General features: G+C 39.1%; 2 protein-coding genes across 2 annotated transcripts; one reads left to right on the forward strand and one right to left on the reverse strand.

Moving 5' to 3' along the window:
• LOC126967473 (uncharacterized) lies at nucleotides 1-10,241 on the reverse strand. Its single transcript, XM_050811964.1, has 10 exons — nucleotides 10,176-10,241; nucleotides 9,906-10,076; nucleotides 9,605-9,777; nucleotides 8,882-9,041; nucleotides 8,431-8,525; nucleotides 2,910-3,045; nucleotides 2,094-2,281; nucleotides 1,558-1,740; nucleotides 869-1,030; nucleotides 1-201 (listed from the first exon to the last, which is right to left on the reverse strand). Exons 2-10 carry the CDS (start codon nucleotides 10,015-10,017, stop codon nucleotides 1-3), a joined length of 1,410 nt encoding a protein of 469 aa, XP_050667921.1. The 5' UTR covers nucleotides 10,018-10,076; nucleotides 10,176-10,241.
• Nucleotides 10,242-16,150: 5,909 nt separating this feature from the next.
• LOC126967730 (basigin) lies at nucleotides 16,151-24,107 on the forward strand. The gene is made up of 6 exons (XM_050812359.1): nucleotides 16,151-16,425; nucleotides 18,692-18,827; nucleotides 19,042-19,279; nucleotides 21,921-22,145; nucleotides 22,568-22,701; nucleotides 23,531-24,107. Exons 1-6 carry the CDS (start codon nucleotides 16,350-16,352, stop codon nucleotides 23,541-23,543), a joined length of 822 nt encoding a protein of 273 aa, XP_050668316.1. The 5' UTR covers nucleotides 16,151-16,349; the 3' UTR covers nucleotides 23,544-24,107.
• The last annotated feature ends 2,283 nt before the right edge of the window (nucleotides 24,108-26,390 follow it).

Raw genomic sequence — 26,390 nt, forward strand, 5'->3', positions numbered from 1 at the left:
TTAAACCATACACACCTCGTGCGTTCCTTCGCAGGTTTGCAAATGCGTACGTATAGTACGGCGCACGCAGCGCGCGAGGTGCAGCCACGAGGCCCCGCCCCGCGCGGCGCCGCACACTCGCGTCCACAACACCGCGCCCGCGCCGCTCTCGTCCCACCACTCCGGCTTGCAGCTCTCAGACAGCAGGTGTGCCATCAGATCCTGTTAGAGCCCCGTCTTTGTAAATATAACCTCGGCATGTTACAGCAGAAAAATTACCTTCACATCATAATCAAATCAAAATCACTTTATTTATGTAGATCAAGGATATGACACTTATGAATGTCAAAAAAAATATTTTATCTTATTGAATCTACCTCTACTTCGTAAAGTGATGAGCTAATGAGTAGAAGTAGCAAAAACTCATTGCCACTCTTTTAAATCAAGATTTACACTTTCATCGTTTTACAAATCTCTTCGATTACAATAAAATATGTAGTGATACAAAAAACATACTCAAACGTCAAATAGTCATAGCCTTGTCCTTTTAATGTCTGTGTGTCATCAGCGAGAAAAAAAAACAGATAGACGTATTACTACGATTCCGCTGTCCGTCCATCCGTCTAATTATCGGCAGGCTGTATTATCATAATTTTTCTTGCACCAGCTAAAATTATTACAGACTGTATTACCTACAATTGTTGCTAAGACAACAAATAATAAAACAAAATGGCGAATTACAAAATGGCCGCCAATTTTACAAAAGAACTTAAAAAATATTTAGATTGAACACATTATCAACGTGTTCGCACTTGGTCAGTTTACTAAAAGTGAAAGATTTTTTTCATTGCTACTATTGTTGATCACAGCAGAGATATGAGATAGTTACTTGAGCAGTGTGCGTGTGCGGCGCTCGGAACAGCGCGTCCCGGAGCAGGGTGACGGCCAGAGACTCGGACAGGTCCGCAGCCCTCACCGCCGCCGCACGGATCACCCGCGCCCGCTCGCGCTCCGCCCCCACGCTCGGGCCCGCCTCCGCACACCACAGCGCCTGTGAAAAATACAACGTAGGTACAGAAGATATACGTGCACTCTCTATTTAGTATAACGCGCTTTAGAACAGGAGCAGAGCCTTGTCATATTATCATTTACAATTAGCAACCTTAAGATTGATTTGATTTCGGAGGAGGCATCCCACCTTTGTCCAACAGTGGACGTCTTCCGGTTGATATGATGACTTTAGATTGTGATTTTTGAAGTGTCTGCCTGCACCTCACGTCACGAATATGCAAGAAGTAGGATATGCAACCGGGTTAACTAAAATATTTGACGAAAAACGCAGTGGGTGTAGACAAAGGAAAAACCCGCCTCTCCGTTTATTAATATAGTTAAAAAAACTTAAACTTAAAGTTATATAGAGCATACTTTATTCTCAAAGGCCGGTTACGTATCAGTAAGAATTGTAGGAGCCCATTCGCGACGGCTCTGTCAATATGCCACTTGCCCACTTGCTCCCTCATTAAAAACCGCCGGTATATATATTCAAGTAGGTAGTCTAGTATACGAGCATGTCAGTACCGCCAACACGTCATCGTGTGTATAATCTCCGCCGCGCAGCCTGCCCTCGACGCCGGGCAGGTGCAGCCGCGAAGTGATCTCCACCGCTCCCTCCGCCGTCACAGCCGCCGCCCGCACGGCACACCACCGCTCGCGCCCCGAGCTCTGCACCACGCGCCGCCATACCTCCCGCTGCAGCACCGACTGGAATGTATCCCAAAAATGTCAAAATAAAATTTGAGAAACAAAATTTTATGAACGATGCGGCACTCGGAGCCACGGCCTCTTTTTGTTTTTCATATTTTAATTAGAGGCTTAACTTAAAGACTTAGAGGCAAAACAAATCCCAGTTGTTTATACGCTTTTGCTAAAATGCGATCTATGTGTGGGACAAATATCAATTGAGAGTCCATATAATGACACCCAAATCCCGAATCTGTGTTACACGTGATAAAACCGTGAAATATACAATAAGGTCGTATGTCCTTCACTTCTATAAAAAGTAACAACGTATAAGCTCTTTCTGTTTATAGTATTAGTACAGATGTGTATCTCACCTGCACCCGTACTGTGTCGCTCGTACCGGTGAGTGCCACATACAAGGCGAGCAGCGCTCGTTGGGCATGCTCGGCTCGTTGGGCGTCTCCCGCGCGCACCGCCTCCCATAGCGCGCCACGCACTCGCTCGTCCGAGCATGCTTGCGACCCGAATACATCCGAATGCTCGGACAACAACCGGATGCACACTGTACACACAACTGTTCTCATGAAAAGCTAAATTGGACATATGCGTTGAAATAGTCCGCCACAAAACACAGCTTGTGGGCGTCATTTTAGTTCTTTGTGCAACTATTACGTAACACAACAGCATAAAAATTTAACTTATAATATAACTAGTGTTAAGCGAGAGAGAAATTAAATAAACATGAACAAGATGGAGATCTTTTCAAATGTCCCAAGGGTTTCCCTACGAGATCGAATCAGAAATGAGGAGATCAGTAGGAAAACCAAGGTCACCGACGTGGCCCGAATGATTCTGATAATGAAGTGGCAGTGGGCAGGGCACATAGTTCGACGGACAGATTGCCAGTTGACAGAAAATAATGACGACAAATTGAATGGCGACGACAAGCCGGAAGACACAGCGTTGTTGTAGCCCCCCCCCCCCACAAGATGGACCGCCGATCTAGTCTATGAGGGCACCGCAAGACCGATCGCCGTGGAGATCTTTGAGGGAGGCCTTTGTCCGGCAGTGGACGTCTTGTGGCTGATGATGATGATGATCGAGCAAGAAAGTATCCACTATCAGTAACAATTCCCGTAATGGAGTAAAATTGTAACAACTCTGCGGATATAAAGAAATGATCGTATTACCCTGTCTGCACCGCGGCAGATGTGAGGCGCTGAGTACGTGGGCGCCGAATGTACGCAGCTCGGTGGTGGGCAGGTCTTCAGAGAAGTGGCGGAGCACGCCACCCGCTCCAGCCAGGACCGCACCGCGCGCCGACGACTGATGACAATCATAGGTACATACAATATATTTTTTTTTTAATTATTAAAATGTTAAAAAGGCGTGCAAGTCCTTCGGAAGGTCTGCCTATGTGCTTCAACTTTGCTGCAGCAACAAATATTTTGAAGGACCTGCAGGCATGATCATAGAAATATATAGGCATATATCACAGAAAGTGCTCAGAGGAGTGGATGGCCTCTCAAAGGCTCGTTTCTCCTTCCATTTATTTATGCTTTATTTTAACCAACTCTTAAAATGAAGAAAAAAGACTCAATTTTGAGAAAATAAATGCCTTTTATGCCTGTCTAAGTTAGTGAGAAATGATTGCTTTGTAATCAATAAAATTCCTAAAATTTCCGAGAGATGGCGCTGTGCCCAAAGGGTACAAAATTACATCGCACTATCATGTGTTCTTTACTATTCATGTAGGTCAAGGTCTTATACTCATGTTTAGTATTTGTTCCATATAGTGTTTGAGAAGAATAAAGGTGTCAGTGCAAGAGTGTGTTTGTGAGCTATTGTGGTAAGAGTGTTGAGTAAAGTGTTAAACATAATGGTGCCGAAACCGGGAAAACTGTGAGTAATAGAACTTAAGTAAATATCAGTGAAAAAGACTTAGTGCAATCGCGGTTAAAAATTAACTTTAACTATTTCGAGTGTTTAAAAAAAAGACTTAGTAAAATTCAGTGTTTGTTTAGACTTAGAAAAATTTCGCGTTGTAGACGATAATATCATCCATATAGACTTTGAAAAATTTTGTATGAGAATAACTTGTACAAATATTTGATGAAATAGTGACTTAGTTAATGCGGCTTATATGAACTTTGTTGTTGCCAATAGGACATTTATATTGATAAGTTTATGATTGAACTTTAGATATATTGGACATTTGAAATTGTTTATGTGCTACTACTGAACTTTTGGTTACCGAACTTTTGTTTTATATTAATTAGTTTTCAAATAAAGATGCAGTCGTTAATTTTGGTACAAGAAGATCGTTTTGAAAACTTAATGAAAGCGGAGAGAAATTATAAAAAATCACCGAAAGAGAGAGTAACCAAAGGTTATACTGAATCTAGATTGGAGACTTTAGAAACATTATGGACCGAATTTAAGTGTGATCATCCAGAAATTGTGGCGCAAGCTACTAAAGATATAAGAAAAGAATTATCATACTTTTCTGAGGATTTATACGAGCAATTTGAAGAATTTTATACTGCCTACAAATCACTATTAAAAAGTAAACTTGAACAGCTTCAATCTTTAATAGAAAAGGAAAATATAATTGTTTCTATGCCCAATTCTGGAACATGTTCTATGCATAATGAAGTAAATTTGCCGTTAATTAAACTACCCTCATTTACTGGAAAATATAATGAATGGCAATCTTTTAATGATTTATTTGAGAGCTTAATTCACAACAATAAGAAGTTAAAGAGTGTACAGAAGCTTCATTATTTGAAGAGTTGTTTAAGCGGAGAACCTGAAGATTTGCTACGCAATTTAACTATTACTGATGCAAACTATGAGGAGGCCTGGTTATTATTAAAAAGGCGATACGACAATAAAAGATTTAATTGCAACGCTGTTCTTAAGACATTATTTTCCATTAAACAAATCAATCATGAGTCAGCCAGCGCACTTAAACTAATCCTTGATACAACACTAAGTTGTCTGAAACAGTTGAAAAATTTGGGTATTGACATAGCATCGTGGGATGCAATCGTGGTGTATATAGTTGTTTCCAAGTTAAATTCTGAATCTCATAAGCAGTGGGAAATACAAATGAGTAATACTGCACCAGAAGAAATGCCTAAATGGAGTCAACTTGCTGAATTCTTAGAAGCTAGATTCCGAGCGCTAGAAATGATTGATACAAGTAGAAGTAAAGCTTCTGTGCAGATTCATCACATTCCGAGAACCAAATCCTTTCATACTTCAGTTTTCGACCAAAGCAATTCGGTTAAGGATCCTGTTTGTACATTATGTGGAGAGAATCATTATCTGTTTACGTGTAAAAAATTTAGTACACAACAACCAAAAGAGAGACAAGAGTTTGTACAAACCAAAGGATTGTGTTTTAACTGCTTAGCTCCGACCCATTCGGTTAAAAACTGTAGGCTATCAAAATCCTGCCAGAAATGTGGCAGACGTCATCACACTCTCTTGCACTATAATAAAGAATCGAACAATACTCAGAATATTGCGCAACTATCAACTTCGTTGGGATCAGACACGAGAATTATATCTAACTTCGCAACAGAGAAGCTTCAACCCAGCGAGGTCCTACTTGCAACTGCGCTTTTAAAGACAAAAGAACGAAACGGCTGTGAGCACCATATCAGAGCACTTTTAGATCAGGGCTCACAGGCGTAATTCATCACGGAAGCTACAACTCAACTGCTTGGACTTAAGCGCTCACCAGTTAATGTTTGGGTGTCAGGTCTGGGTCCTGGTGAAACGAGAGTCAGACACATGGTTTCTATACATGTCGAATCACGCCAGAATCTCAAAAATTCAATCCAAGTAGATGCGTATGTGCTGAGATCATTTCCATGGGTACTTCCGTCAACTAATGTTATACCACCTGGTGGTAAAGAAATTGAAAATCTATTCCTAGCCGATCCAGGCTACGCAACTCCTAGTAAAATCGATCTTTTACTTGGAGCTGAAGCTTATAGTGAAATATTGACAGAGGGCATGATCAAACATCCAAAAGGCAATTTAATTGCCCAAAACACTATTTTTGGATGGATTATATCGGGAAAGCTGTCAAATGACACAAATACGCGAGTCAAAAGAGTAGTTAACATGCATCTTCAAATCAGAGAAGACAATCTACTAAAACAATTTTGGGAACTAGAGACGGAACCTAATAACATTTTCAAAAAGAAGTTGACCAGAGAAGAAATTCAATGTAATAACCTATTTGAAACTACAACTACGAGAGATAACGATGGGCGGTACATTGTTCGACTACCGTTCAAAAAAGACAATCCCGAATTTGAAAAAGAACGGTTTAAAGAGTTAGCTTTAAAAAGATTTTATTCAACTGAAAGAGATGAAGTTTAGACACGATGAAAAATATCAAAAGGGTCTGGAAAATTACATAATGCTAAATCATATTAAGGCATATGATACTTTCAAAATTTTGGGAATAAGCTGGCCTCGAACTACATACAATTTTGAAGATACAGTAAATTTTGACGTTAGAGATAAAATAACTAAGAGAAAAGTTCTTTCAGATATTGTAAGGCTGTATCATCCTATGAGTTGCATAGCACCGTTTGGGGTCAAGGCCAACATATATATACAAAAATTGCGGCGAGCAAATTTAGAATGGGACGATATACTACCAGAATATCTTTTAAAGGAATGGTTAAGTTTCAGAACAGATTTAGTAAACCTAAAAAATGTAAGATTTCCGAGATGGATGCCACTGACAAATAATTCTCGTACAGATTTGCATGCCTTTTCGGATGCATCTAAATCAGATTATGCAGCAGTTATTTACTTTAGAGCGGATAATACTAATGGAAATGTTAATGTTAGTTTGGATATAGCCAAGACAAAGGTTGCCCCATCTGAGAAAGAGGTAACTATTCCAAGATTAGAGCTTTGCGGTGGAGTTATGGCCACAAAATCGTTATATGAGGTTTCCCAAATCTTAAACATACCCAAAGAACTTTCTGAAACATTTAACAAAATTAAACATGACCAATGGAGCTATGTATCGATGTATATAAATCCCGCTGACTGCGCTTCCAGAGGTCTTCAGCCATCAGAATTGTCAGGCCACCATCTTTGGTGGAACCGGCTGCGAGGTAGTGGGATTAACTCTGACAAAATAGAATTTTCTACACACGAAGAAGAGAAGGCTATCAAAACTTGTACTGCTATAAAGGAAAATAAATATTTATGGACAAGATTTTCTTCGCTATCAAAAGCGTTTCGAATTTTATCACGATTTAGAAGATTTTGTACTTTATCCAAATTACGTAAAGAAGAAGGAAATAGATTATATTATTTTACAACTACAGAAGAAATGGAAAATACATTACTAATTAGCGTTAAACAATCTCAAGAAGTCGAATTTATTGATGGCATAAAAGAGATCAGGAAACGAGGCAGAGATCAAGTAAAGAAATACAATAGAGAATGTTTGCGATATTCAAAAATTAATAAAAAACCGTTGAGGGGACAGTTACCTGAGGTTAGACTAAGACCGAGTAAGCCTTTTAAATCTACAGGTGTGGATTATGCTGGTCCAATTAATGTTCGAGCATCACCTGGCAGAGGAATAAGATCGTATAAAGGCTACATTGCTCTGTTCATTTGCATGGTGACACGCGCGATTCACCTGGAACTGGTGTCTGAGTTGTCAGCTAAAGGTTTTATAGCGGCTTTTAAGAGATTCGTGTCGAGGCGAGGCTTTTGTCAAGATATATTTAGTGACAATGGCACTAATTTTGTAGGCGCTGATAAAACACTGAGAGAAATGTTTGACGCAGCAAAATCTAACATGCCTGAAGAAATTGCCAGAGTACTGAACATTGAAGGCACGAAGTGGCACTTCATTCCGCCACATTCGCCCAATTTTGGTGGTATCTGGGAAGCTGGAGTACGTTCCGCAAAGATGCACTTAAGAAAGGTCATTGGTGACAGTACTCTTACATATGAGGAATTGTCCACTGTGTTGACACAAGTTGAAGGTAAAGACAATATCACAAGAGTTGTAACTATAAAGTGTAAAAATACATTTTTGAAAAGACCTGTTAGTAAATTATGTTTTTGCCTAGATCAAGTTAGAATTTTCATTATTTAAAATAGTTGTCACGGTGGGCGGTTGCCACCCAATCAAATAGTGGTTGTAAAATGTTTTCATAAATTTGTAACGGTTTAGATTTATACTAATTTTTATTGTGTTTTCTTGTATTAAGTATTAGATTCAAAAGTTTAATTTTGTTTACTTTGCTTTATTTGAGTTGTTAATTTCAGTTTATTTTTTGTTAAAGAGTTTGATATTTATTTGAAGGACAAGTCCTTGATGGGCGGAATGTCTAAGTTAGTGAGAAATGATTCCTTTGTAATCAATAAAATTCCTAAAACTTCCGAGAGATGGCGCTGTGCCCAAAGGGTACATAATTACATTGCACTATCATGTGTTCTTTACTATTCATGTAGGTCAAGGTCTTATACTCATGTTTAGTGTTTGTTCAATATAGTGTTTGAGAAGAATAAAGGTGTCAGTGCAAAAGTGTGTTTTATTGTGAGCCATATGGTAAGAGTGTTGAGTAAAGTGTTAAACAATGCCATTATGCTTGTTAGACCTCCATAAAATACATTAAAATTTCTTGCATATTGGATGACCCACTTTAAACTTACACTTAGTTTGTTGGAGTCCAGCAAGTTGAGGAAAACTCTCCACACTTTAGATATTTCATCGACTACCACATCCGGGTGATACTCACAAATTGTTCCTGTAACATTACAGATAATTAATTAAAAATCAAAAATTTTATTGTTATTTTTTTAATGAAATAAGACAAAAGAGAGAACAAAATAAAAAGCTGAGATAAAATACTGGTCACCAACACCCATACTATTCTTGCAATACCAAAAGCACAGGAGCATTGCCCACCATGTAGGAATATATTTTGCAAATATCTATAATCAATTTACAATTTTCAAATTATCTTTAACATGTACGACATAGAAACCAAACTCATTTGTATCTATACTGGTGGTATTTGTTAAGTTGATATCCAAATAATTGAAGGGGAATCATATTAACATCTTAATTTATTAACAAAATAACTAATTTTTGTAGACTAACCCACAAGGGTTGCTAATGGAGCTAAGCACACAGATGCCTCCTCAAGTGAGGCCAGGTGGCGCAAGAAGTCATGAGCGGCAAGTGGACTGTGCTTGGACACCACACTCAGGCAGCTCAGCGCATGCTGTCGAGGCACAGAATAATGTGGTAATACACACACCTGAAACAATGCAAACACATATTTAATTTTAAACATTTTCAATGATTATTTGTTATCAACAAAACTCAACATTCTCATATCAGACATATTTGACCATATTAAATTATACTTATTTTACTTTGAGAATGTTTTTTTCATTATATAAGCCCTTCAAGGAATAAACACTACACTCAAATTTGTTTTATTTAGATACACATTATGCTTGTCTGACAGACAGTCTGACGGAGGTAGACTTCCCATTTGCCATGGTCCTGACATACATGGCTCCTTTTACTTCTTTGGTACTCTTGATCTCCCCCCTTTGTAAAACATTCCCAACCTGGAAGAGGAATGGTCCGAGAATAGACCCTTGTGAATAGCCATTCACATCGACCTTCTGAATTCTATTGTTTAGATATGAAATCAGAAGACCGAGCGCAATTCCTCTTATGCCATAGTGACATAGCTTCCTGACCAGAACTGACATACCTGACATTACTGTCCTACCTCTTCTTTATCTCCACATCACTCTGCAAGTTTTATTTAAATAACTAGATAACTATATAATATAATCAGAAACTTACTTGCACAATATCCTCATAGTATTGTTCCAAAAAGGCTGAATATTTGTCTACAGCATCAGTCAGCAACTTCAAGGAGTCTGCTATGAGCTTGGAGCATTCAACCTCACGGTGCTTACTATTAATTATTCTCAGCAGGTCTACTGGTTCCTTGAGCAAACATGATACCATCCATTCTATAACAAATAGTATAATTTATCTATTGCGGATGTTATTGGACAGATTAAGTAACAAAGTAACCTAAAAAATGAATTACACATTTTTTACATGTTCACTTGATTAAAATGCTGTCTGTATACTTAACCTATTTCAAATGAAGCCAATTCTTCATGGAGGATTTGTTCTGCATGTTTCAACAAATTGGTAATGTCATTGCAATTCTTATATTCTTCTATTACATTTTCCCAATTATCCATGACATAAATCTTATATGACACATAAAATATTGCAGTTCAATAATTCAATAAACTGAAGTCTGAAAAAAAAGCACTAAAATATTAAAATAATTAAATTACTAGGCTAACAATAGACTTTACTATACTAAACTATCTAACCATATTTTTACTCTTATTACCTACTATCGTATTTAGTATGTAGTAAATCATTAAAAGTATTTTTGCATTGCAAAGTGCAAACCTTATGAAATATAGTCCAAATTGCAAAGTTGAAAAAGTAGTTCAAAATTCAAATGCTATATTTAGGTTTTAGACTAGAATAATGACAACTACCCTCAAGTCCAACAGGCTATAATAAGTTTTTTTTATTCCATAAATATAAGTAGTAAGGGTAGGTAAGAGTCAAAATTCAAAAAAATCCATTCCGACAGGTAGCTACTTAATTTTACTATTAATAAAAAATTTATTCTGTGACTAAAATAGTAAGAACACATTCGAAAAAATTTAATCAACAATAGATAACTCATAATTAACGGTTGCCTCTTGGAGAACATCTACTTATTTTGGTATGAGCTTATGGTCTCTTTACGTTGTTATGTAATACTAATAAAATATTATAATACAGTTCTTACATCGTTTTTCTATTTCTAGCAAGGAAAAACTAAAGAAAGAGGAATTTTTAAAATTACCAACCTTCAGTGTCGGTTAATTACCCAAATAATATTTTTTGTCTGTATTCTGTCTGTAATTCTCTGTAACACAGATTAGGTAGTGGTCTGTTAGAAGTAAGGAAGTAAAGAATATATTCTTTACTTGCCAAAAATATATATTTTGGTATCATAATATATTATATAAAATGCTAATGTACGTACGTATGTCCACGGTTTTCTCTATCATCAGCAACTTCCTGTTAGGATGGCAAATGTGCAGGGATTTATATTTTTTTATGGCAAAGGAGGACAAACGAGCATACGGGTCATCTGGTGTTAAATGATCGCCCACATTCTCTTGTAACACAAGAGGAATCACAGGAGCGTTTCCGGCCTTTAAGGAAGGTACGCGCTTTTTTGAAGTTGCCCATGTCGTATCGTCCCTGAAACACCGCACAAGGATGTTCATTCCAAAGCTTTGTAGAACGTGGAAGGAAGCTTCTTGAAAACCGCACAGTGGAGGATCACACATCAAGATGGTGGGGATGATATCCTAACTTGTGGCGTGTCGTGTGAAGGTGGGATTCGGCAACAGGAATCAGGTGAAACAGCTGTTTGAAACAATCCCCATGATAAATGCGGTGGAGGCCACACAATGAAGCGATGTCTCTACGCAACGCCAAGTGATCCAGCCGTTCACAGAGCACTGGGTCCCCGAAAATTCTAGCTGCTGTACGTTGCACGCGGTCAAATGGATCCAGCTGATACTGGGGTGTACCAGAACAGAGATGAGAGCAATACTCCATATGTGGCCGGACCTGCGCTTTGTACTGCGCTAGAATGTGGGCCGGCTTGAAGTATTGCCGTGCTCTATTCATAGCGCCCAGTTTCTTCGAAGCCAATCTGAAAATTTTTGCCATCGAGTAGAGGATGATATAGGCCTGTGGTTAACGATCTGGTTTCGTTGTCCAGTTTTATATATTGGCACAATTCTAAAAAAACACAACTCAAACTCTCCCTAATGATTAACAGACAAGGTGAATATAATTGATAAGGGTAAAGCTAAAGTATCGGCACAATTTTTAAGAAACACTGGAGGTATTCCATCACTGCCAGCGCCCTTATTTAGTTAATTTAGTGATTTCGGTGGAAGTTCATAATCTGTAATAATATGATCCATTGTACTGAAACCTGAGCGAAAGTCAGCTTGTTCTACAGGTTGTTCGTTGCCAATTTGTTGTGTTATCATAAAATAATTGTAGCACTAAATATCTCGATTGCCCTTTCAACACAAGTAATTCAGGATTTTCACGGTCAATGTTTTCACTCATTAAAAGCACTCCCAAAAGTTGCACCGGGTATATATATATTATTATTATATAGATATATTATTGAGTTTACAGGCTGATTACAGACGCGCGACCAATACTGCGAACAAAAGTAAATCGCGTGTCCTAGTCCCCGTCAATGGCAATTATAATGATGTAAATTAATGTCTATATGTAATGAAAAGTTATTGTTGTGGTTATTTATATAACGAAGTTGATTATTAATTATTATTTTTGATATGCCGTGGGGTATCCGGCAGAGTAGAATAGACCTCCCTCACTCTTACCGAGGCGTCGTAAAAGCCGACTAAGGTATTTTGACGTCAGTAATATCATCAAGCTTTTAACGTCTCCGATCTTAGAGAAGGAAAACTTGAAATAAACCCGGTATTCTGTCCCGCCGCTTAGGGGCTGGCTGTCAAACCCCAAAGACATCATACAGCCTAACAAACAATTACCGTCGGGAACATGGCTGTAGGAAAAAATACTGTAACTGTACCCCAGGGGGGTACCGGCAGAGCCGGAGAATCCCCTCCTCCTCCTGTATCTGCAGGACGAGGCTGCTCCTCGTATTCTGGGGGGAGCAACCTAACAGCTGTAGGCGGTGACGATATTCGCCATACGTCACGCCAAAACCGAAGTCCAAATTGTTCTCGCCGGGGTGGAAAGTGGGCATCGGAATGCCGTTTTGCGACTTTGAATGTTAGAGGAGGAATGAATGAGAAACTGGATGAAATTTACGAGTTAATGAATGAAAGAAAATTAGATGTGCTGTGTGTGAATGAGACAAAACGTAAAGGGAAAGAGATACTGACGCGCGGCCCGTTCACAGAAATATGGTCGGCAGTTCCAGATGAAGAACATGGCAGTAAAGGCGTCGGTATACTTCTTTCAGAGCGAATGTCAGAATGCATGCGAGAGTATGAGTGCGTAAGTCCACGCCTTATCTGGGTCCGATTGAAAGTAGGTCTGACACCTCTATTTTTGGTAGGTGTATACGCTCCGGACTCTTCCCATAGTAAGGCGGCAAGAGAAGAATTTTGGGAACAAACGAGAGAGGTTTTGTTATTGCGTAAGTTGAATGAACGTATTGTCATGCTTGGAGATTTCAATGCAAGGGTTGGAGTGAAGCGTGATGGGTATGAAAATGTGCTTGGGACGTTTGGGGATAAGAGTGTGAATGACAACGGCGTATACTTGTTAGATATATGTGTGGAGATGGGTCTGTCTGTGATGAATACGTGGTTTCAGCATAAGATGATACATATGTACACGTGGCAAAAGAAGGAAGGCAATGTTGTGTTAAGGAGTATGATAGATCTTGTGATAGTCGATGAAAGAATAAAAATGAAACTAGTGGATACTAGAGCCTATCGTGGACCAGATGTCGGCACAGATCACTATTTGGTAATTAGCAGAATAAGTGGTTTGTTTAAGCGCTGGCGGCACAGATCAAAAGGGTCAACTACTGAATTAGAACGTATAAAAGTGGAAAGATTGAAAGATCAGCAAGTAAAAGAGATGTATAAAAAGCAATTGAGTGAACGGCTAGAAAAAAGCTGGAGTGAAGTTAATGAGGAAAGTGTGAATGATGTATGGTCGGTATTTAAAACCAACATTATTAAATGTGCTGATGATGTATGCGGTGTGAGTAAAAGAAGGCGCAAGAAATGCCAAAATGCCGACTGGTGGGATGATGAAACTAGAAGAATGGTTGAGGAAAAGAAAAAAGCATGGCTGGATGTCTTGGCAAAAGAAGCAACAAATAGAGCGAGTGGCGGTATGAATGAAGATAATGTTAAAGAAATCAAGGACAAATATAGATGCGTGAAAGCGAAAGTTAAAGAATGTATAGAGAAGAAAAGGAATGAGAAAAAGGTGAAATATAAGGAACAATTCGGCGCAAGTTTCCGAGATAATATAAAACTGTTTTGGAAACTCGTGAAAGAAGCGCGGGGAACAAATATAAATTCATCTATGAAACTGATTAGGAATGAACAAGGTGAGGTCATACATGAAGAAAGTATGATACTAGAGTGCTGGAAGAATTATTTTGAGAACTTATACGAGAAAGATGTGAGTGAAAAAGAGCAGGAAGAGATAATAGATATGTTTGTGGACCCGAGTGATGAAATAGGTTTGGATGAAATTATGAAAGCGTTAAGAGGTCGGGAAAGTCTGCTGGGTATGATCGAGTGACGACTGAAATGTTGAAGGCTGGCGATGGACTAATAGTGAGCCTGCTGCATCGCCTTTTTAATTTATGTTGGAAACAGGGCCAAGTTCCAGACGATTGGACGAAGGCAGTGATTGTCCCAATTTATAAAGGCAAAGGCTCGCAGCAGGAATGTCAAAATTATCGCGGGATCAGCCTTCTTAGTGTTGTTGGAAAAGTGTATGCCAGAATATTGATTGAAAGAGTAATGAATGTGACTAATGACAAGGTATGGGATGTGCAAGCGGGATTTCGGAAGGGAATGGGATGTACGGATCAAGTCTTTTCCTTACGCTGCATCACTGAAAAATGTCTGGCAAAAAACCAGAAAGTATATTGCGCGTTCATAGACTTGGAAAAGGCATATGATAGGGTGAAAAGAAAGGAATTATGGAAGGTCTTATCTATGTATGGGGTGGACAATTTTCTGATAAGGGCTCTGAAATCTCTGTACAGGGATTCTCAAGCCTGTGTTCGTGTTAATGGTGCCTATACGGGCTGGTTTGATATCTCCAAAGGTGTCAGACAGGGTTGTGTAGCGTCGCCTTGGTTGTTCAACCTATTCATGGATAGATGCATGAATGATGTGAGAGAAATGCAATGTGGAATCAATATGGAAGGGTTGTGTGTTAAGTGCCTCTTGTACGCCGATGATCAAGTCATTTTTTCATCATCGGTAAATGAGTTGCAACAAATGATTGACTGTTTGAACGGGAGCTTTAAAGAGAGAGGTTTGAAAGTAAATGCAAGAAAGACGAAAGTGATGGTATTTGAGAAGGATGAAAGGTTGACTGAGTGCACTATCACAATTGAAGATGAAAGGGTAGAACAAGTTACAGAATTCGTATATTTGGGTAGCATGTTTACAAGAGACGGAAGATATGAAGGTGATATTGAAAGGAGAGTGACTGCGGGAAATTGTGTGAATGGAGCGCTGCATGCCTTTATAAACGGTAAGACTGTGCCAATAGAAGCGCGAATGGCTGTACATAATGGAGTGCTTGTCGCCACGTTAATGTATGGAAGTGAGAGTTGGGTATGGCAGAAGAAGCATAAAAGCAGAATTAACGCAGTTGAGATGCGATCACTGCGTAGTATGTGTGGGGTAAGACTGACTGATAGAATTCCGAATGCAGTAATACGAGCGCGCTGTGGTTTGAAAGAGGATGTTGTGACAAGGACTGAAAAAGGAATGCTTAAATGGTTTGGACACGTGGAGCGAATGAGTGAAGAAAGAATGACGCATCAAATATATAAGGCAAGTGTGTGTGGGCAAGCCGGTCGCGGGAGACCTCGTAGAACATTCGTCGATCAAATTGGGGACGTTTTGAGAAAAGGAGAGGTCCGAAGCACCCGCAACCGGCGAGCATGTATGAAAAGAGTAATGAATGTAGAGGAAGCGCGTGAGGTTTGTAAGGATAGAAGCAAATGGCATTCTATTGTCTCTGCCTACCCCGACGGGAACAAGGCGTGAGTATGTGTGTGTGTGTGTGTGTGTATTATTGAGTTTATTTTATATCTATAATTAATAGGAAACTTTAAGTAGGATTGACGCACGGATTGACTAAAATTATGGAATTTGAAAAGTGAAAACGTTCACCATTTTAATGTGTTGTAGAATAGAGAACACAGAACAATATATACTTTCAAAATCTAGAAATATCCGCTGTTAAATATTTTATGAATCATATTTACATTAGATATTTCAATGAAAGTAATCATAAATATAAAAACGACGATTGAAACTGAATTGACACATGGATTGACTTCAAAGATTTCAAAATATCAATCCGTCAAAATTCTAAATAAACATTTAAAAGTTGTAATCATAAGTTCTAATGAAGAATGAATTCCTATGAATAAATAATTATAGATGACGAGGATGCATGGTCTATGACCCTTGCTAGGCCCGGATGGAAAAAGAAAAAAAAACAATGAACGCCATTTTGATTTGTACTTTGACAAATCAATCATTCATAATATTTCATTTCTTTCATTCCTATTTCCTAAGACCTAATTCCTAGTCATTCTCATTCATTATTGTGTTAGTGTTAGGTGATGTGCGCGCGACAAAACTAAAGCGTTGTTGCTGACCTCATATTGCTTTGCTTATTAAATTATTGAGGCTGCCATTTGGTGTAAATTCTAGTTTTTCTAGATATGTATTGGACTGAGAAAATGTGTATTCCTGTAGCTCTTCTATTTTTAGCTCTTTTAGTGCCATCTCAAGCACAAAGTGAGTAGAATAATTTTACTATTTTTTACGATGTGTTTTGTAGATTGGATTCACAGTTTGGGAATTATAAGTTACATAATGCTGGAACCTAAAATCAATACATTGGGCGAGTGTCCTAGAATGATGTCATATTTTATAGCCCTTGTGTCGCTGTTACTAAGAAAAGTATATTTATTTATTATTGGGATGTGCCTATTCTGAAAATGTGTCATTATCATGTTATTAGTAGTAATAAATAATTTTATATTTAAACTAATGATTGTTGCTGACTAACATGTCATTAAGTCAATTAAATTACTTAAGGTGATGTTCTTTCTAAATTAAAAACCACTTTTATAGTTTTGTTGGTTTATGAAATATGAGAATTAGACAATGTCATTGAGAAAACTTGCATGTTAAGAAAATATAAAGTGACATTTCAAATGTATTTTCCAATTGTGATGGTCACTCAAATTTGATTTGCTTTGTCTCTAGAGTGTCACAAAGGAAGAAACATAAACACATTTCTTTCCTCTTATTTACTCTAGTCAGGTAAGAATAAGTTATTTCTGATAACAGTCACATTTCAGAAAGTGAAAGTGACAGATATAGATTTAACAGATATGAAAAGAAGATCTTACAATATTTTAATAATATTGTCTACCTATTAATCACAGAATAATAATATTCTAGAAATAATTTAAGACAGAAATTTATGTAAAACAGAATAGAAAATAATAATTAAGCAGAATAAACAATGTTTTTGTTATCTGTGTCAAAGATATCAAATAGCTTAACAAATACAGCATTTGATATGTGTTACTGCATTGACGTCTCAACAATAATCATTTCTTATCACTAGTAATGCTGTGTAAAGTACAGATGAAAAACTATGAATAATAAAAATGAGATTCCAAAATTTTTAAATGTTATAGAATAAGATATGTTTTTTGGTATCCATTTATGTGTTTGAATCAATCATCCATAAATTTTGAAAAAAAAAAGGTATTATAAGAATATGTCTATAATAGCTGTACCGGCAAAAAAATTGGGGTATAAAATAGTTTACAACAACCTACTGAATATACACTAAAAATTTCATGAAATTCGGTCAAGCTGTTTCAGAGGAAATTGGTGAGAGTTTCAGAGGAAACTGCAATACGAGGATTTGATATATTAAGATTTTTTTTTATATATCATATATATTAAACCAATAATTCTTATTAATTACTTATTACATCTGATAGATTCTTAAACAAAACTTCGTGATTATAGTTAATTTAGTAGAGTCTTGTTAAGGTGCATTGTTTTTGTGGTCGAATGTAACGTGAAAGCGTAAGAAGTACGAGGTTGAGGCATGCGCGGCAGGTGTGTCCGGCGCGGCAGAGAGTGGTGAGGAGGCCGTGGTGCAGGTGGCGGCGGGCGCGCCGCTCACCGTGGAGTGCCGGCTGCGGCCCGAGCAGCGCGCCGACTGGCGCCGCGACGGCGGGGCGCTGCCCCCCGGCCTGAGCGCGGCGCCCGAGGCCGAGGCGGCGGGCGGCGCCGACGCGCGGCTCTCGGCCCGCCTGCGAGCCGGCGCCGCGCGGCCGCACCACGCGGGGCTCTACACGTGCACGCCCGAGCGCGACCACCGCGTGCGCGTGCTGGTCACGCCGCCTCGCCCCCGCGGTACCTGGCCGCCCGCTCACCTCTCACACTCACACTGTCGCATTCGTAGTTAGACGCTTCGTCTACTCGTCGTCACTCGTTAGACGCTCGCATCGCGTAGATAGAACTCCTCGTGTAGATAGTGCGCTGTCGTGTCTCGTGAGCATCTCATTCGTTGCGTCGGCTTGTTCGCGAGGATCGAGTCGCCGCGTTCGCGTCGCTCGGTGCTCGCTAGTAGGCGGGTCGCGCCGCACGCGCGTCACGGCGGTGTGCGCGCGACTTTATGGTAGCTTTCTTCTTTTGTTGCACCACACTCGACTACATTTGATAAAGTTTCTTTTTTCACATAATCGTACTTATTCTAGATAGATATTTTAGTGTTTATTTTGTTGATTGTTATATTTCTGATATAAATAAACAAATAATTGTATGGTTTGTTCGTTTATAAGTAACTCTAATTAATACAGCTTCAGTTAACCTCAATAATTAATCATGGTAATGACTTAAATTGATCTATCCTTCTGACTGGCTACGGACTGATTCATCGAGCGCGGATAACTATAGTCGCTCTTCATAAAATCAGACGCTCGGTGGACATGACGTCATCAGCGAATGTACAAGACGCGTTTGTGTTGTGCAGCGGGGTCGCCGCAGGTGTCGGTGACGCCGGCCGAGGCGGACCTGTCGGGTGAGCTGCGTGAGTTCCTGTATGACGTCCGCGCCAACCTCGTGCTGCGCTGTGAGCTGCCGAACGACGCTGGCCTGCCTTACGTGTGGTGAGTTTTCCGCCCGCGCAGTCCATGCGCTGCCCTAGACTATTTATGATAAGATCCCAAAATTGTAAGTTGCACCGTCGCAAATCACAGTGCTAAGTCACAGTTGCCAAGTAGTTCCACTAAAAGTGCTTGGTGGATGGCAGATAAAAGCACCATCGTGATGCCCTTTCAGTAATCTGTGACAAAAGCATCGTACAGTGTTGTTGTGCTGCAGGACCAAGAATGCCACAAAGCTGGAGGAGGTGTGGGAGATGAAGGATCGCTACCAGCTGGAGAAGGGCGGCGCCGAGCTGAAGGTGGGTCGCGCCCTGGAGGACGACTTCGGCAACTACACGTGTGCTCTGGCGGGCCAGGCTCAGACCCAGGGCTGGGCCGTGCGCGGGAGGCCGCACCTGAAGCTGCCCGCCAACACCAACGTCGTCGAGGGGCAGAAACTGAAGCTCACCTGCAAGGTGCGACTATTTATTTATACTTTAATAAAACGGCGTGAGCCAATTACAATATTAAAGTACGTAACTAAATACAAATAATCAAACTAAACATATTACACAAATAATTGTTAATAAATACAAAGCTTACTGTAATTAACTAACAATTAATAAACATCCAAATAACGTTCATCCATTCCTCTAACAAAAACGCAAGCACTCAGTTAAAATCGTCTGCCATCCATATGACAAGCAGGGTTGGTTTCGAGAAGAGCGGAGAGCACAGAGAGATCTCGGTATAAGTGAATTGGTGCAAGCCACAGTACGATGTGTCGGACTCGCGAAAAATGTGGGCCTGCGTCTCGAACAGCAATTGTCCGGTACAAAGATTGTACATAGCTCATCATGCAAACTCTAGATATGCATCATTACTTTTATTTGTACAACATAATACGCTGTAACGCATATTCTTATAATAATATATAAATCAAAAACCGATTTAACTCGCAAGTTATTAAATTTACTGTATCTTTTTAATATAGTGTCCATTCACGTCAATACATCCGATGGAACCTTGAGAAACGCACTCTGCCAATGTTTCTCTTCGACGGTCTTTTGAAACAGCCACAGTTGCTTTGGCCGCCATAAAACGTGTTCCTCGAAATTCTTCTTTTATTTTCGGCACTACCTAAATAAAAAGTTTAGGTATTTTAATTTCTTTCATGTGTCATTGTAGTTCGCAGAGGAATGGGCCGATTAAGATATTTTTTTTAATCTGATGAGTCATAATAGACATTGGTCTTGAACATTTTTAATATATTATCAATGGATTATTTATATTTGTCAGCAACATCTTTGGCCTAATAATGACTAATTTCATATTAAATAATGTAAATTTCTCACTATCGTTTATTCTTGGTTTAAATTTACCACAACCCCAGATTTACGAATATTTTAATGGCTTTTCTGTTTTTGTTTTTGTAGAACTTAACGAATGAAGATACGAAAAGATAATATATAACAAAAATAATTACAGAAAAGTAGGCACATTTCATCAGCCTTCTCACCAAATTACGTTAAGTTTATCTCATAAATTGTGGTATTAATTTATAACGATATCGCTTCCGCGACCCTGATGTACACGCATTAATGCGTAAGTAAATAAGACACAATATAGTAACTATAATTACTCTAAAGATAAGAGAATTTAAAGGTTTGGTTCTACAAATAAAATAACAATTACAAGTTGTATATTTTATTATTAGCTAATGCCCGCGACTTCGTCCGCGTAAATAAAGGGTTTTTTTAAATAATAAACAAGTTTGGAATTGAAGATTATCTCATGTCCTGTTCCGGTTCCCGTTTCCGCTCCCGTTCCCAACATTTTATATGAATCTTATATACTATTGGAATAGTTATAGCTTATCGAAGTGAATTTCAGTTTTTCACAAATCCCGCGGAAACAATTGATATTTTCGGGATAAAATGTAGCCTATTCCTTTCCCAAGCTCAATTCTATCGCTGTACCAAATTCCATCAAAAGCGTAACAAACAAACTTACATTCACATTTATAATATTAGTAGGGATTCAGATACATTTTCTTTATAATACTAACTTGTTTTAATCCAAGACATTAAATTAACATGTTTCGTACAACAAGCATCGAATAGGATAGATATTAGTAGTGGGTATCTAACTTACTTATCTGTAACTGTAGCTATTACAAAGTACCTAATTAACAAAGGGTGGATATAATAATAATAATGCCGTTTTATTCCGTACTATAAAAACAATTAATATTTGAAAAACCATGAATGTAAGCTAAAAACTATAAAATGTCTCTCAGTTTGGTCTGCCAATTGAGAAAGGCCTCCTTCAACGATTTCCACTCTTTTCTGTTTTGATCAACTCTTCTCCAGTTAGGTGCTTCTCCTGCTGTCAATGTTTTTCATCTTGCCACTTCGTGTCTTTTCCCTTTTTTTTTTTTGCCATCTCTTGGGTAATATTTTGTACCTTGTTTGCTCCATTTCTAAATGGTGGATATGATTGAAAACAAAATATCAGCACTAAAATAATATATAAACGACATTCAGAAGCAATCCCTTTTATATCTGAGATACTATGGACATGTATATATGTACATACGGAATACCTAAAAGTACCTACCGATAAATTGGTTGCTATAAGTCGTTAATGCGATCAAGGATGTCTAGACCGCTGATATATTATGTAAACCTGGTATATCGTTGTCAGTAGAAGAAGTTTAAGAAAATATTAATACATGTATTGATTAACTTAACTATTATTATTGAAAGTAATTGATGATTTCTCCATTTATTTGATGCACTCTTCTTTCAATACAATGCTATTTCCATGTAAACCTTTTTTTTTTAAATTCAAATTGGAATGCGTTTATATTCCGCCATTTCAGATTTCGATATTAATATTAAATCGATAGATATCGATCGTGAAATGTCGAAATTAGACATTTCAGGGCAATTCTGTTAAATAACTGCAACTGTACTGCTACTGCATTACAACTGCACGAAGGTAGTCATCACTTGACTGATTTCGAGCTCTCACAGCTCACATCTCCGCTATGTACAGCTCACTTCTCCTCTCCGCTTTGGTGGATACCGGACCTTATGATTGAACCTACAACAGGTGCTCGGCAAACCGTACCCTCGCGTACAGTGGCTGTACTCGAACTCGACCGACGAGGCGGCCAACTTCTCTGCGCTGGCGGGGCGTGGCCAGGTGACCGATAGCGAGCAGGGCGTCCCCGACGGCACCCTGGTGATGGAGGCTGCGGCGCGCACGGACGCCGGTCTGTACCGCTGCAACGCGGAGCACGCGCCCGCCGTCGCCACCACGCACCTCCGAGTCAAGGTACGGCTAACTGTCTAGGTACCCATCTGTTTTTTAACCTACTTCTAAAAGGAGGAGGTTCTCAATTCGATCGGTATTTTTTTTATGTATGTACACCGATTACTCTGAGATTTATGATCCGATTTTCATGATTCTTCTTTAGATTGATGCGAAATGTTTGCCATGTAAAATTTATGAGACCACCCATAAATTTTACACAGTTTGGCTCAGTTGTTTTCTTTTTATGAAAATTTTTATCTACGTGGATGATATAATTGTTTTTTTTTTTATGTTGGGCTTTTTAGAATTTTTAATCCCGGTTGATTATATATTATTAACTGACACTAAAAAGTAAAAAAAATTAACTACGAATAATACAAACTGTTGAAATAAAAGTTTTATGGCTACGTACACGTACACATATCAACTCTCTTGATCTCTAGGACATGTACGCGGCGCTGTGGCCTTTCCTCGGAATCTGCGCGGAGGTGTTCATTCTGTGCGCCATCATCTTGGTGTATGAGAAGAGACGCACCAAGCCCGACCTCGACGACTCCGACGCTGACAACCACGACCAGTGAGTTACCAACATACACACACATGCTCACAGTAACTTAGACATCGATTTCTTTGTAGTGGAACTGATATATATGTATGGTGTGTTTATAAGCTGTTATGTTAGGGTTATCACGAATCGCCTCGTGCGCAGGTTCGACGACATTCAGCCTCCCGAACAAGCCGGATTCTGGAAAGGCTTATCACCAAAGAAAGACTACATAGATAAGCTGGGACAGGTTATAAAGAAGACTGAGGAGTATAATTAGCCACTTTGCTTGGCTTTCGCAGACTATGCCTTTGATTCGATCGAAATCTGGGCGGTGCTTCGGTGCGAAGTGGCAGTGGGAAATGCACATAGCTCGACGGACAGATGGACGTTGGGGCAGTAAAGTCATCGAATGGCGACCACGTACCGGAATACGTAGTGTAGGAAGACCCCCCACTAGATGGACCGACGATTTGGTCAAGATTGACGAAATATTTTGGATGAGGGCAGCGCAAGACTGATCGTCGTGGCGATTTTTGGGGGAGGCCTTTGTCCAGTAGTGGTGGATGTCTTCTGGCTTAAATAAGAAAATGGAACTGGTATACGTAGTATTAGTAATAATTACAGCATCCGATGAATTACAAGAACTTTACATAATATGAGCTTGTGGCGGTCTACATTCGCTCAGACCCCTCCGTCAGAAACGCTTGTGGATTACTGCAGCGCATCTTCTCATACACAGACAAAAATACCATAAAGTCATTACTTTGTAACGATTTTATTATATTTTGTATTAATTCTGAGTTGTATGAACGTTTGATAAGTCCGGCCTGTTTAATCGTTACATGTTTACCTGTTGCAGGAAGAAGTCGTAAGATGTGAGCGGTGCGAGTGCGGGTGCGAGCAGCCTTCAATATCCAGATTTGTTTGTGTGTTATTGTTTTACCAAGAACGTGTTTTGTATTGAATTGTGTTAAAGTTATTTAGTTAATAAAATTGTAGACGTCGACCGAGTGTGTCGCTCGCAGATACAGTATCGCAATCTGTACATACGATCTATTTGATATATCTATTGATAATTATATTTTATCTTTGTTAACCTAATTATTTGATATAGGAACTAACATAATAGTAGATACGTAGGCTCAGTTACATCGCTTTACTTGATTCTTTTAAACTATTTGCTTTTCATTGACATTTTCATTACAGCATTTGCTAGCTGCCTCGCCGTTTGGAAGTATATAGTTAGTAACAAAGTAATAAAAAGTAAACCAATAGATGGATGATATAAACAATGTAAATACAGACATAATATTATAACTCTGCTTTGATATGAAATAAACAACTTGTGATTTTAGTGATAACTGCCATAGATACTGAGTGTTGTAACAACATACCGTATAAATAATACACCAATAAACATATTATGTAATCACCTAGTTCGCGTTTTATTTATTTTAACCATCTAATTGATCGAAGTAGTCATCCTCATTATATATATATATATATATATATATATATATATATATTCTTACACGTTTCAGCCACCTCATGGTAAGGTTATTTTTCCCTTTGCGGTAGAAACTCTAAGGAAGTCTCTAAACTCTTTGTTTTTGCCTTTAGTAGAAAAAAATACTGTGGAATGGTCCACAGTTCTTTATATTTCAAGCCTTCAAAGTCATTCGTTACGTGACCGGAATGTTAGAACGCGACGAAGGACAAACATCTGGGACAGTACGTATTTGTAATCTACAGTAACTGTCCTTTCGTTTCCAAGGGTGACACTAAAAGGGGTTAGAACTGGCTACATGTACCTGTAATAGAATAAAAAAAAAGCTTTAAATTTGAAAATGGCTCTGCCAATATTATTAGTATCAATTTTATTAATTTGTTGTGTGTTTCGCGACAAATTGATAAAGGTTTCCGACTTTCGACTTTATTTAACGGTCGTTTACAATAACCTATCTATACTTAGTTTAACTTACTAAGACTAGACAAATCTATCTTTTTACGTTTACTTGCATTACAAAACATATCGACAGATACCATAGGACTATAACTAATAGTATGGATATAGCTATGGATAGATAAGATCTTGTCATTAAACGGTGATGGCAATATATCTGAAACTAGAGTAACGTTATTAGAAAGGGCTGTAAGTCAGCAAGAAAGTTATAATAGATTACGATTAGCCTTAAATGAGGATACTCCATCTTGAGCCACTGTTTACAACTGGTTTAATGAGTTTATCGTTCGTGGTCGTACTAATCTAACTGATGATCTGCGGGATGGCTTTCTACGGCAATGACTGAACATAGTGTGACATGAGTGTTGTACGGCTTTTATAATAGAGACTGATAAAAGAGTGACCTATCAGCTGATTAGGTCAAGCTTAGGCATCGGTATAAGTCAAGTGCACAAAATCCTCCAGAAAATTCGTCGTGTATAATGGCAGAAAGGTTTAACGGAGGTGATTCAAATGCTGTGTTCGACATATTTACGGGAGTCAAAAGCTGGATTTACAGTTATGATCTCGAAACCAGAAGACAGTCTCCTCAGTTGGTGTTTCCTTCTGCCAACTAAAATAAAGAGAGGTCGAAGCGTAGAAAAAAAAGTAAGTGGACTCGTTCTTCGGAAGGACAGTTCATTACGCGACAATTCTTTAAATCGATAGAAAACAGTTACTGTAGAGTGGTAGACTAACAATTTTTTGCCACTTGCCTTGGTAAATCGAATGGAAGACGACACACGGAATTACTGGGTCTTCCGCCGTAGAGCTCCGACCTCACACTGCGGTTTCTATTCAATCCCGAAAATAAAAGAAAACACCTCGAGGAACACGTTTTATGGACGCCGAGGCAGCTGTGGCTGCGTTGCAGGCGAGTAGGCTAAGTGTTTCTGACAGTATTTTGAAAAGATATATTAAAACTAATAACATGATAGTTTAATCATTTTTCTATTTTCTAACCAATGCTACGGCTTTTTAGTTCTATTGAAGGTATGCCCTGTACTTTCCCCGGGGCATAAAAAGAATAGGGGAGTCCCAGGCCCATGGGTGTCGTAAGGGCTTTTTAGAAGTGGGAGAGTCACGCTGCCGTCTTTTGACGTTAGCACAAGCGGCCTAGTGCCGCTATGTTTCGTATAGGTTAGTGTCGAGGACCGGAGGCCATTTAACACGTAGCCATGGATCACGTACCACAGACTACGCAGGGCGATCTGTACATAATTTTGCATTGGCGTATGGTCTGTCCCAATTGGTTGAGTCACCAACGCGGCTCCCGGATGTGGGTAGCCACATGCCGTCCTTATTAGATTTTCTGCTGACTACACATCCCGATGGTTACCAGGTCTTTGTCGACGCCCCTCTCGGAACGTCCGACCATTGCCTGGTCAGGAGTGTAGTGCCTATCCGACGCCCACGTCGCAGACCACCAGCGACCCGCCGCGTTTGGCACTACAAGTCAGCAGACTGGGATAGGATGCTTTCCTTTTTTGCATCCTACCCTTGGAGCAGAGTTTGTTTCCCTTGGGATGATCCTAGTGCCTGCGCCGTTTCAGTATTATTGGATATTTTTATACCAAGCTCTGTAGTACCGATCGGTGGCAGATCACAGCCTTGGTTCGATGCGTCAGTTAAAGCAGCATCTGACTGAAAAAAACAGGCGTATCGAACTTGGGTTGCGGCGCTGGGCACAAAGGATCCGAACTGCATAGTTCTTAAG

Source organism: Leptidea sinapis, chromosome 13, assembly GCF_905404315.1.
Source record: "Leptidea sinapis chromosome 13, ilLepSina1.1, whole genome shotgun sequence".
NCBI classification, from domain to species: Eukaryota; Metazoa; Arthropoda; class Insecta; order Lepidoptera; family Pieridae; genus Leptidea; species Leptidea sinapis.

What these genes read in the sequence shown, in the direction of transcription:
- LOC126967473 (XM_050811964.1), bottom strand. Translation starts at nt 10,017, where the DNA reads ATGGATAATTGGGAAAATGTAATAGAAGAATATAAGAATTGCAATGAC. An exon ending in TCCATTAGCAACCCTTGTGG is followed by an intron (nt 8,526 to 8,881) that starts GTTAGTCTACAA and finishes GTAATGTTACAG; the next exon opens with GAACAATTTGTGAGTATCAC. An exon ending in GCGACACAGTACGGGTGCAG is followed by an intron (nt 1,741 to 2,093) that starts GTGAGATACACA and finishes GATACATTCCAG; the next exon opens with TCGGTGCTGCAGCGGGAGGT.
- LOC126967730 (XM_050812359.1), top strand. Translation starts at nt 16,350, where the DNA reads ATGTATTGGACTGAGAAAATGTGTATTCCTGTAGCTCTTCTATTTTTA. An exon ending in AGTGCCATCTCAAGCACAAA is followed by an intron (nt 16,426 to 18,691) that starts GTGAGTAGAATA and finishes TGTGTTGTGCAG; the next exon opens with CGGGGTCGCCGCAGGTGTCG. An exon ending in CCACGCACCTCCGAGTCAAG is followed by an intron (nt 22,146 to 22,567) that starts GTACGGCTAACT and finishes CTTGATCTCTAG; the next exon opens with GACATGTACGCGGCGCTGTG.